At 35.3% G+C, this 12,541-nt stretch overlaps 1 protein-coding gene across 1 annotated transcript in view; it reads right to left on the bottom strand.

Moving 5' to 3' along the window:
* Window positions 1-3,328: 3,328 nt before the first annotated feature.
* Window positions 3,329-12,541, bottom strand: part of LOC107603114 (nucleolar protein 4-like) — an 81,019-nt gene continuing 71,806 nt past the window's right edge. Inside the window, exons 5-6 of the mRNA XM_016295828.1 lie at window positions 8,366-8,513; window positions 3,329-3,396 (exon numbers count right to left, since the gene is read on the bottom strand). Of these exons, the coding sequence (XP_016151314.1) occupies window positions 3,329-3,396; window positions 8,366-8,513 (216 nt within the window). The remainder of the gene's footprint in view (window positions 3,397-8,365; window positions 8,514-12,541) is intronic.

The raw sequence follows: 12,541 nt of genomic DNA, 5'->3' as shown, positions 1-12,541 counted from the left end.
GTTTCATCTGAGCATGTGGCACTTTAAGCATTATCGTATCGCATATCGAATTATTTAATGAGTTATCGCATATCGCATTTTTCTTCAATATCGCACGGCCCTAATATATATATATATATATATATATATATATATACACTTGGAATAAAAAGCACCTAAAGGACCCTCAGACTGTGAGAAACAAGATTCTCTGGTCTGATTAACAGCCCCACAGCATGAGGCTGCTACCAGCACACTTTACTTTTGGGATGGTACACTGCAGGTGATGAGCAGAGCTGGTTCCCTTCAAACATGATGCATGGAATTGAGGTTAATGAAAACCCAGTCCAGAGAATTCAGAACCTCAGACTGGGCAGAAGATTCACCTTCCAAAAGGACAATGACTCTAAACACAGCAAGAGTGGCTTATAGACAACTCTGTGAATGTCCTTGAGTGGCCTAGCTAGAGCCTGGGCTTGAACCCAATCAAATATTTCTGGAGAAATCTGAAAATGTGCATCTGTCCCCATCCCACCTGTCAGAGCTTGAGAGGTGAAGAGGTGAGGAGAAGAATGGCAGATAATTGCCAAATGCTGATGTGCAAAGCTTGTCGCATCATACCCAAAAATACTTGAGGCTGTAAAGGTGCTTCAGCTAAGTACTGAGTTAAGGGTTTGAATACTTATGCAATGTACTTATTTCAGTTTTTTAATTTTTTATAAATTTACAAAGTTGTGACAGTTCTGTTTTTGCTTTGTCATTATGGTGTATGGAGTGCAGATTTATGTGGAAAAAGTAATTTAAAGCAGTTTAACATAAGGCTGCAACATAAATGTGAGCTTTTCACAAAACATAAAAAAAATGAATATGAAAATGAATACTTTTGCAAGGCACTGTATATATATACCTGAAGTACACTTGCAATAGTTCCACTTTAGCACAATACTTCAGTATATCTTTAGTTGGACCTCAGCACTACTTCTGCACATTTCAAGTTCATTAAGTACAAAAGTAGTTGTTCCAATTTGTCAGACTTTAGGTATACCAGTTTAGTATACTAAAAGTATAATTGCACAGTATTTTTAAGTATATTAATAAATATGTAAATGTATTTATAGTATACTTAGCATGAAATAAATTTATTTCAAATATTTTTTCACTAGGGATAAAATAAAATATAAATATTTTATAGGAAAACTTCATAAATTAAATCATAAATGTTGCCAAAAATGAGCCAAAAAAGACAAAAATCTTAAAAACTAATAAAAAAATGTCAAAAGCACAACAGAATTACAAACAAAATAAAACTAAAGCTGAAAATATTTTTAAAAATGATCATTCAAAACATTAATACTATAATAGTATGTAAATAATACTAAAATAACACAATTTTAAACTACAATGACTATGTTCATACCAAAGCTGGTTTGTTGGGCTCAATTCTTTATTGAAGAACTTTTATTAAAAGTACTTTTTAAACTTCTACTGGGGAAATGAATGGCAAAAATCCTTCCAGAACCAAGGCCGCTGAAAAAGTGTTAGGCTCTTCAGAAAAGAGCTCTTTGGAAATTCAGTCCCACATGCACATAATCAACGTCTTCTCTCACAAAGCAACTAGACAACCATAACACTTATTCTTGTGAAGCATCCACTGTCATGTTTCAGCCTGCTGCTTGTCTGAGTCACACACAGTGCGCGGTAAGGCTGTTTTCACACTCGATTGGACTACTTGGTCCAAACCTAAGAGCAATTCCACCCCCTCACCCAGCTAGTCTCTTTTCAGATTGTACTTTTGGGTCTAAACCGCAGAACCAACCAAACACAAAGAACTCAACTCTGATGGAGGGCTTCAGATTTTCCATTCGAGCATCAGTAAGAGGGTTTCTAGCTGGAAAACATGGATCAACTACTTGTTCTGCTTTTGATGACCGTACCTGCTGCTACTGATGTTGTTGTTGGGCATCTTTGAACTGTCTGTCTGTAAACACTGAGACAGTTCAGAGCAGATCACAGACGTCTGCTGTCTGAAGGATGGGGAGATAGATATTGTGAACACAGAGAGCACTGGTGTGAAAAGAAGAGAGATGAGGAGAGGAGAAGAGGTGACAGGAGCTGTGATGATGAAGGGAGGTTAGTGTAAGAGAGAAGAGGTAAAGAGAGGGGCAATGCAGTGTTTAACTCTGACAGATCTGCCGATGTGTGTGTATTGTATGTGTGAGAGCATGTGTCTGATGTTCTACATCTCCTGTTGACACGCACATGTTGACATGTACACACACACACACACACACACACACACACACACACACATCTACTCAGCTACCAAAATGGGAACTTCAGACTTCTTCTGTAGACTTTTATTGTTTTTAAATTAAGCTAATTTTAAATACTACTAACTAACTATTTTTACCAGCCATAATAATGTATTTTTTTAATTTTTATTTATATATTCACAACCATTCAAAGATTTGTGGTCAGCAAGTTTTTTTCTGCAAGGATGCATTAAATTGATCAAAATTGTCAGTAAATACATTTAGAACGTTATAAAGATTTCTATTTCAAATAAATTGTGTTCTTTTGAACTTCAAAGAATTCTGAAAAATGTATCATGGTTCTCATAAAAATATTAAACCGTTTTAAACATTGGGAATAAAAAAAAAAGATGAAAATCAATATATTAGACTGATTTCTGAAGGATCATGTAACACTAAATACAGGAGTAGCGACTGCTAAAAATTCGGTTTTGCCATCACATAAATAAACTGTATTTTAAAATGAATTAACATTACATTTTTTTATATAATAATATTGTACAATATTACTGTTTTTGACAATTTTTGATTAAAGAAATGCGGCCTGGGTGAGACTTTCAAAAAAATTTAAACTTTTTATCAAATGTTTGAACAGCAATATACACACATTGACAATTGGGCAAATGATGGAAACAGCTGAGTTCAAAATGAAGCTGATAGCATCAGCATGGACCACTGAGTGCTGGTTAAGTGTTGGCTACAAGTGCAATATTGTGATATCCATGTCTAAAAGCCCCTAGGATAATCACACCTTTGCTGAGCATTAAATAAAAGTAGGAGCTTCACACGCTTATCTAATTATTTATTTTTACACTTGACCTCTATCACTAGCCTCCAGAGGGAAAGCCACACTGTCAAAGTCACACTGTCATTTTCACATGGCCTACTTTCCCTACTACACACACTCGGCACAGGCTCTGGGCTGCGGTTGCATTTGTCCTTTGGGTTACTTTGCCACTAGGGCTGAAACAAATCCACCCATGTAATGACAAAGGTCATTCAAATCCATCGGAGCTCTAATAGCAGGTCTGAATCACTCAAGCTTCAGCTCTCCTGAGCTTCAGCTTATGACCACATCCCCTGATGACATCCAAGAAACCTGTTGCTACACACAAAGATGCACTATGACCTGATCATGCATTAATGTAGAGATTTTTCATTTTTGACACTTTTTAGTAAATGAGACAGTGAATGCATGAAATAAACAAAGCTTAAGTTCATGTTTCACCCCAATTTTAAAGGGAAAAAATATAAGAAATTACATTTTGTTAAAAGAAAATAACATTAACAACAACATAAACATTTTCATGACAATTAAGCACTTTTTTCCATTCAATTCAATTCCTATTATACCAAAGTTGTCTCTTTCTCTCTGCAAATACATTGGGATTTTTTTAACGTCCTGCCTGCCTTTAAATAGTATATAAATATATTGGATTTTGGTCATTTTACTGAAAAAAAAAAAGAAAATCATTATTTGGAATAATGACATTTTCGAGGGGGAAATTTGGGGGAGTCTGAACTGTTCTGAAAATAATAAATCAATACATTTAAAATAATTCTTATTTTTTTTATTCATTTTTAAACTAAAACAAATGAGTAAAGTTTAAATAAAAAAAAGAAAGAATAATAATAATAATACAATTTGAGGTGAAAAATGACCTGGACTTTTTTTTTTTTTTTTAGATCCAAGACAAAATGCAGGATAAATTGAACTTGCATTTCCCACATGACCATGTCTGCTGCATTTGCACTAAACAAGAGGCAATGGCTCTGACTAATAATGCCTTTTTAATGCACACTAGCTAGGTAAGGATATGAATCACTTGTTCACATTTATTAAATACTAGTAAAGGCACATAATTCACCGCTGCAGGGCTATAACGCAGTAGTAAAGTGCAGGTCTAATGCAGTGGCTCAGCTTTATTATGCACCACAGCAGGGATCTGATGAACCTTTCCAGGCCAATCACGGGGTGCAGTGATGTACAGGGGTAGTGCGGTGCTTTGGGGCAGACCGTGACCTTGACAGCATCTGTTCGGAGAACATGGTTCCATTGCTCTGAGCTCCATTATCTCAAGCAGCATGTTTAGCACTACATGTGTGTTTTCCCTCATACTGAGGTGTGAAGTAAATTCTCTCCATCCTGCAGTTCCCAATGTACACCTCAACCATCCCCCGACTGTCTTCTCTTCCTCTCTTTTTACTGTCTGGCCTCTGGTTCTTGCACCAGGAGGTCACTGCACCAAGGTCACGGCCACAGTGTCAAGACTGACACTTCATATCCCTGATCACACACAAACCAGACGTGAAACACCTATACACACTCAGGTAGTCAGGAAGCAGTTACACCTGCAGGTTTTGACATTTTCTGTATGAACATACTGAGTAAAGTCTTCTTTTAGCCACTAGACTAACATCTAAACGTAAATGGGAAACTTACACTTCACAAACTACATGTACACCGCCAAGCTGAGTTGAGATAAGCAGCAGGAGTAATTGTGCATTTAGACACTGATTAACTTTTACAAGAGGCCAAATGGGTACAAAGAAAAAAAGAGAGACGACTACACCTAATACATGGCCACCTCTCCTAGAAGAAACTTTCTGCAAATACATAAGATCACATTTGACTGTGTCTCCTCATGTTCAGTCAATCTGAAATCAATTTGAGGTGACGAAGGTTGTTCTTTGTGGCTGAGCATTTCACTTTCAAGAGCAACTCTAATCAGTCGGAGAGAGCCGTCTTGATTACCTGACCTCTTTTTTCTCTTTTATCTCTTTTTCCATCTCCCATCCTCCATCATCATCATCATATCTATACATTCTTGTCAGAGTCCTGCTGATAAAGGGGTTGAGGGGGTCTTTCTCAGCTGATGGCCCTCAGAAAGTGCTGTGCCTACGCCTGGCCTAAAGTTTTACATTTATGCCATTTGTAGACTCATTTATCCAAAGCAGTTTTCATTGGATTCAAGTTATACATTTCATGACTTGAGCTACATCATGGTGTAGTTTAAAATCATGGAGATGCTGTTGCAAGATGCAATACAGTATTCTACACTCTCAAAAAAATCTAACTTATTTTTAATTTATATATTTTAAAACATTATAAATTCTATAATCATGTATTTTATTTCTCCTCACTCCAATTCCTTTAAATTTAATGGTATTCAGAACAGAACAGGAATTAATAAACAATTACAGTGGCATTCATTATTAATCAACATTTATTATAAATACCAAGCCTAAACTAATTTATTTGAAGTGAAACTAAACACACCAATGTGTGGGAAATGCGCTATATAAATAAACGTGGGCTCATGTAAAATACAGTACAGAAAAAAAATACAAAAACTGCACAGAAAAAAAATATTTCAAATTATTGCATACTTTATCTATTATAGTTCACTGAACAATTACAATGCTGTCTTGCCATTCCAAACCTGCATGACCTTCTTTTTTCTGCAGAACACAAAAGATGATATTTTGAAAAATGTCTAAATAATGAAAGTCAACTGGGCCAAAACATTCTTCAACATATTTTCTTTTTGTGTTCCACAGAAGAAAGTAAGTCCTGCACTTTTGGAACAACACAATGGTAAATAATATGTAAATGATGACATTTTTAATTTTTGGGTGAACTATCCCTTTAAGGACTACAGCATTATTCTACTACAAAATAGAGGGTATGTCAAATCCTTCACTTGTCATGGCTGAAGGAGCAAGAAAAGGTGGGTGCTGGGATAGTTTCACTATGGGACAGTGTTTGCGTCTGTGGGTGCGTGTCCACATCTGTATACAGCATATATATTTATTAAAAGCATCTGAAAAGAAAACTGCGTGCATGTTTTTCAAAAGCAGCTTTCTGTATTAAAGATTTCAGATTGCCTTCAATACAGAAAGATTACAGCTATACTTCTACCATAGATGAAGAGAGAGGGAGGGAGGGAGGGAAAAAACACTCTGCTTTCTCATCATTATCTAAACGCAGAGCTCTTTGGGTTGCTAATGTCACCCACAGACAGAGAAGCTGCTGGAGAACGCAGCGAGGAACTACTGACTTTAAAGTCCCGGAGAAGCTTGCTCTGACCTCCCTGCAGCTCATCCAAAACTTTTAATTCTTCATTTATTCAGGCTCAATTGCGAGCTTTCACGCTTCAAAGAAACGAGCAAAGGCCTCTTAAGGAAGTTCATATGTCTCACATGACTCTTCTGAAGTCATACGATAACTCTGAGTAAGAATCAGACCATATTTTTAAAGTCGTTCACTTATAAAACCACCGAATTGAGTCTGAGAGTCAAGAACTTAAGAATTGGATCAGCCTGATATTTATAAATGAATCCTCCAGAATGGTTTTGGAAGCAAATTAACTAATACGTTAAAAAAGATCTGACTTAAAACAACAAATGTTCGTAATTCCAACAGACATCATTACTTCTCTCAGGAACGTGCCAAGGACAGCTTTGTCAGATGTATTTTCAGTCAATAATAAAGCCTCTGTCCCCATTCATTGAAACTTGGAAAAATAAAGACCAGCACAGTCTCCAGAATACCTCTATTTTTTTTCATGGAAGAGAATAACGATATGAATGTGAGTAAGTGATGATGAATAAACAATTTTCAGCTAAATAATGATTTATTTAGTTGAAATTATATATTTAGAATAAATTATTTCCTTTAACCATCTAAAAACACATCCACACCACTCTATATCTTTAGAGCTCTTTCCTTCGCTCTTTTCCTCCTTATCTCATCTTCATCTGTCTATAAATCTTTCTCTTTGTCCAGATACTTCTCTTTCCTTGAAAGCAGCAGGAAGGAGGCCACTCGATCACAATCGATACCTACATCTCTTCTCGCTTCATTCAGGCCATTCCACCACTCTCAAAAAAACGTGTGTGTAAAAGAACATGGTTCATCTACTTACTTGCGCACGCGCGCGCGCGCACACACACACACACACACACTCTCTCTCTCTCTCTCTCAACACCACTGCCATAAACCTATCAGGTTTTTTGCCTTATTTTCATCCTTATCTCTATTAAAATATATTTTCTATATAAAATAAACGTTATTATTTTTCTTTCTTTTTCAAAAACTTGGGATCAGTAAAAAAAAATTTGAAAGAAATAAAATGTTTTTCAGAAGGAATTCATTAAATTTAATCAAAAGTGACAGTAAAGACATTAATATTGTTACAACAGATTTCTATTTCAGTTCTTTTTCAGTTCAATTCATCAAAGGATCATGAAGAAAGTATCATGGTTTCCACAAAAATATTTAGCAGCTCAACTGTTTTTAACATTTATTATAAAAAGAAATGTTTCTTGAGCTCCAAATCATCATTTTATAAGGATTTCTGAAGATCATGTGACACTGAAGACTGAAGTAATGATGCTGAAAATTCAGCTTTGCCGTCACAGGAATAAATTACACTTTAAAATATATTCAAATCGAAAAAAGTTATTTTAAATTGCAATAATATTTCACAATATTATTTTGTTTTACAGTATTATTAATAAAATAAACCCAGCCTTGGTGAGCATAAGGCAACCTTCAAAAAATACTGACCCCAAACCTTTGAACAGTAGTGTATAAAGCTATACGCAATATAAATATAAAAATTTTCTTTTTAATGTTTGTCACTGTATTTTTCTTATTGCTATATATATATATATATATATATATAGGAAAATTGCATAAGGATGTTTAGATTTGATTACTGGAAAACAAGAGAAAAATACTGATTAAGGAAATTACTTCTTGTGCTGAAAACATGTGCACATGCATTTCATTTGAGACTCTAGAGTAATTAGAGGGTTCAAACCCTCTATTAAAACGCAGATGAGCATACAGTGCCTCTTACCGTCCTCTTCCTTGTGTGTGTTTTGCGGGCTGTGCATTGTGCTTGGATGTTTAGATTTGATTACCAGAAAACAAGAGAAAAATACTGATTAAGGAAATTACTTCTTGTGCTGAAAACATGTGCACATGCATTTCATTTGAGACTCTAGAGTAATCAGAGGGTTCAAACCCTCTATTAAGACGCAAATTACCATACTGTGTCTCTTACCGTCCTCTTCCTTGTGTGTGTTTTGCGGGCTGTGCATCCTATCTGCGCTGGAGGGGTGGTTCAGGTCAGACGGTGCAGCGTGACGTTCAGCTGATATCCATGTGGGGTCACTCATATCAAACTCCTCACTACTCACTGAACAGTCATCCTGTGGAGAGAGAGCCAGAGAGATGTCAGTCCGACAGCTGAGGCAGGATTGCTCATATCGGTGCCACGTCTGTGCGTGTGCGCAAAACTAGAATAGATGTGAAAGTCAGATTGGGCCGTGATGTTGGCAGGCAAACAGGCCCATGAGGAGGGCTGTCAGAGAGAGCAGTCACCCCCTGCTGAGTGACAGCATCACTCATATGCACACACACACACAGGCGCAGCGGCACACCAAGACCACCAAAATTAAGACTGGGCCCCAAAGCACAGTGCAGAAGTGTTGAAAAAGAAAGTATAGTATACAACTTCAGTATATCTATTCTACTGAAGGTATAAACATGATCAAAATGATTTATTACTGAAAAATTCACATTCTGACTGCCCTAAAACCTGATTCAATTAAGGCATTACAGTGTTTTGCCTTTGTGACTGCTATGAAAATCAATCAATGAACATGAATCATTTTGTAATTAAAGAAATAAGTATCAGCTAATATTTGATTTGCATGTGTGAATAACGGTTTGCACTGCTGTATATAAGGTTACATAAATACATGATTTACCTGCTGATAAACATGCATTGAAATGTCTAACGCAAATCAAATCTGTGAAACATTTTCCAAGGTATGCATCTCAAATGAAATGATATTCTATAAGCAGACGTTGAACTACGGTCATGAACAGTATTCACAGTATTCCTATCATGCACATGAATTAAAAGTAAAAAGCAAGGTTATGAAAGCTTGTTCAAATTAAGAAAATTTTGGGGGTCTTTAAAAAAAACTTTTATTCAGCAAGGCTGCATTAAATGTATTAAAAGTGACAGTAAAGACATTTTACATTGTTGGGAAAAAAATCTATTTTAAATAAATGATGGAATCTCAATTCATCAAAATAAATCCTGAAAAAGTATCACAGTTTCAACAAACCTATTAATCAGTGCAACTGTTTTCAACATTGATAATAATAGGAAATGTTTTTTGAGAAGCAAATCAACATATTAATGATTTCTGAAAGATCATGTGATCAGTGACACTGAAGACTGGAGTAATGATGCTGAAAATTCAGCTTTGCCTTCACAGAAATTAGGGATGCACCGATACCGATACTGGTATCGGTATCGGGCCCGATACTGAGCTCCTGTACTCGTACTCATTAAAATGCCCCGATACCAAACGCCGATACCACACAGCATGTGATAAGCGCCATATTCAGACAAAGAAACACTGACAACAGAACAACAGACAGCAGAATGGAGTTAAGGATGTCTACTACGAAGTATATGTATGCAATGAATATAACGTTAAACATTCAGTATTAATGCCTGTATAGCTGATGTGCGCGAGCTGATAAACAAAGCATGCTGAGTAGATTGAGCACGCAGCGGCGCAGATGCGCGAGCTTGTCGAGTGAATATACCTTTCTCACAGACATCACTGGAAAGTTTGTAGTTCGGTCAGATATGAAAAAAACAAGTAAGTAAAACAATGCACAAGTTACCTAACGGTAATATTTTTTTTACTAGTGGGTGCAGGACACTATAGTTCATTTATGCAAGTGAGGATAGCAAAATAAAGCAAACTGTGACCAATTATACCCAAAATTTCTTCATACAGTGCACTACCAGTAAAACTGATACAAATTTGGGACCAAAAATGATTCAGATTCGAGTCTGGGAAAAAAACTGAAGTTGAGGTTTGCATGAAGCTGGGTGACAGCATCCCCAGGAGACTACAGGCTGTCACTGAGGCTAAGGGTTGCCCGACAAAGTATTGATAGTTGTGTAAATACTGTCATACTAACAGCTGTCTGAATAATTTTTGGTTGATTGTAGTCTATTACATACCTTTCTATCAAAGTTATCTAACATTATCAAGATGAATTTGTTCTGACACAGTTTAACTCTGAGTTCTTGTCATATTTTATTACCATTTTCTAAACTATAGCGAATAAACTGTGATAATGTGAGAAATGTTGAAGGTGTCTGAATACATTTTGGTTTGACTGTATCTATTTGATAAATGAAGTTAACCAACTAACATTATACATGCTCTTTTGGTTTCTGTACCCAATATTTAAAAAAATTACAAATGCAAAAAAAATATTGGTATCGGTACTCTGTATTGGCAAGTACCAAAAATAAAAGTATCGGTATCTGGCGAGTACTGGAAAAAGTGGTATCGGTGCATCCCTAACAGAAATACATTAAAATGTATTCAAATAGAGAACACTTATTATTAATTGTAAAAATATCCCACAAGATTACTGTTTTTACAGTATTTTTTGATCAAATAAATGCAGCCTTCGTTAACATAAGAGACTTTCAAACCTTTCAAAAACAGATAAAAAAAATCTTACTGACCACAACCTGTTGAACATTAGCGAAATTCCATAGATTTTTTTAAATGAAATATATATATAAATATATATAAAATCATCATTTATTTTCTCCCCATTCAATTTATCTATTTCTGAAAATCAACAATTTGTTCCATCTACACAAGCAATTTGTTCTGTTTCATAACAAGTCTCTTCAAATGAATAATTGTTTTCCTGAATAAATCCATTTTCTCCATACGATAAATTAAACTCTCAGCAGTCAGTGGTGAGGATGCCTGTATATGTGAATCAAATAAATCACAGCATTCTGTTTTTCGCCACATTTGACAGCATCATTTCCTCAAGTTTGGATGACACTTCAAGTACATTTGTAATGTTAATGGTATGGATAATTCATAGAAAAACAGTCAAAAGAATCTTTCAGAGAGAACAAGGCTAAACTAAACCAAAAAGAAAAAGAAATTACCTTAAATGACAAATGTATTATTGTAAAAATAATGACTATGTAATGATGGCTATTAAACTTAATTTGTTCCCTTGACTTATTAAATTGCTCCTCAATTTCAGAAACTCTTTCACCTCTGGAGGACAGCCATCATCCCATTTTAATCACATAACAACCTATAACCGCAAATGAATGTCTCTAAACAATCTCAAGAGCTCAAGAGGTTCAGTTCGGTAGTTACAGTCTGTAACATGTGTTCATGATCAACGAGATCATCTCAAACTGGCTCGATTGGCTGTACATGCTGTGCTGGGTTAGTAAAGCAATGAAATACCTGTGCATAATGTGCTGGACGGAAGAGGATGATTTATTAGACAGGAGAAAGTAAAAGCCGCCCCAGGGACAGCGGGTAAGGACCCATCTGCTCATGCCTGTTGTTAAAGGGAAACCCTGCCACCCTGCCGCACGGCACGACCTCGGTTTAAACAGACACATTCCCCCCAGAGCTGCCAATCACACAATACCTCCCACCACCAGCCCAGCGCCAGCTCTGATTGGTTAAGGCGCTTTACATGCAAATTTGACAGTGCATTATTGATGGGACAAAGTCTTCTGTCTTGCTGCTCCCTTAAAGGAGTTTTAGCTGTTCTTCTGTGCCAGTTTAACGTGCAAAGGTGAGTTTGGGACAAGACTGTCTGGTATAGTAGTTTTGGGGTAAAAGGTCAACAGAATTTTATTAACAGAATTTATTACATTTAGTACATTTATTCAGCGATATGATCAAAAGTGACTGTAAAAACAATCATTGAGTTACAAACAATTTCAATTTAAAATAAATGCTGTTTTTTTTACTTTCTATTCAAAAAACGAATCCTGAAATAAAAATTATCATGGTTTTCAAATTAGCATATTAGAATGATTTCTGAAGGATCATGTGATTACTGAAGTAATGGCTAATAAAAAATATTTGACATCAGTAATAAATTAAATTTTAATAGCTATTAAAACAGAAAACAGTTATTTTTTTTTTTTACAATTTCTATTTTAAATTGTAACAATAGTAATTTCACAGTATTACTGTATTTACTGTATTTTTTTATCAAATTCATTCAGGCTTACATCTTTCTTTTGTACAATTATAGCAATGTATATTAAAGCTTTTACATTTTTTCTTCCAAAATTTTTTTTATGTTATATATATATATATATATATATATATATATATATATATATATTTTTTTTTTT

Source organism: Sinocyclocheilus grahami, unplaced genomic scaffold (genome assembly GCF_001515645.1).
Source record: "Sinocyclocheilus grahami isolate Dianchi unplaced genomic scaffold, SAMN03320097.WGS_v1.1 scaffold341.1, whole genome shotgun sequence".
NCBI classification, from domain to species: Eukaryota; Metazoa; Chordata; class Actinopteri; order Cypriniformes; family Cyprinidae; genus Sinocyclocheilus; species Sinocyclocheilus grahami.
The sequence above is the reverse complement of the archived record's forward strand: the minus strand, read 5'-3'. Positions and strand labels throughout refer to the sequence as shown.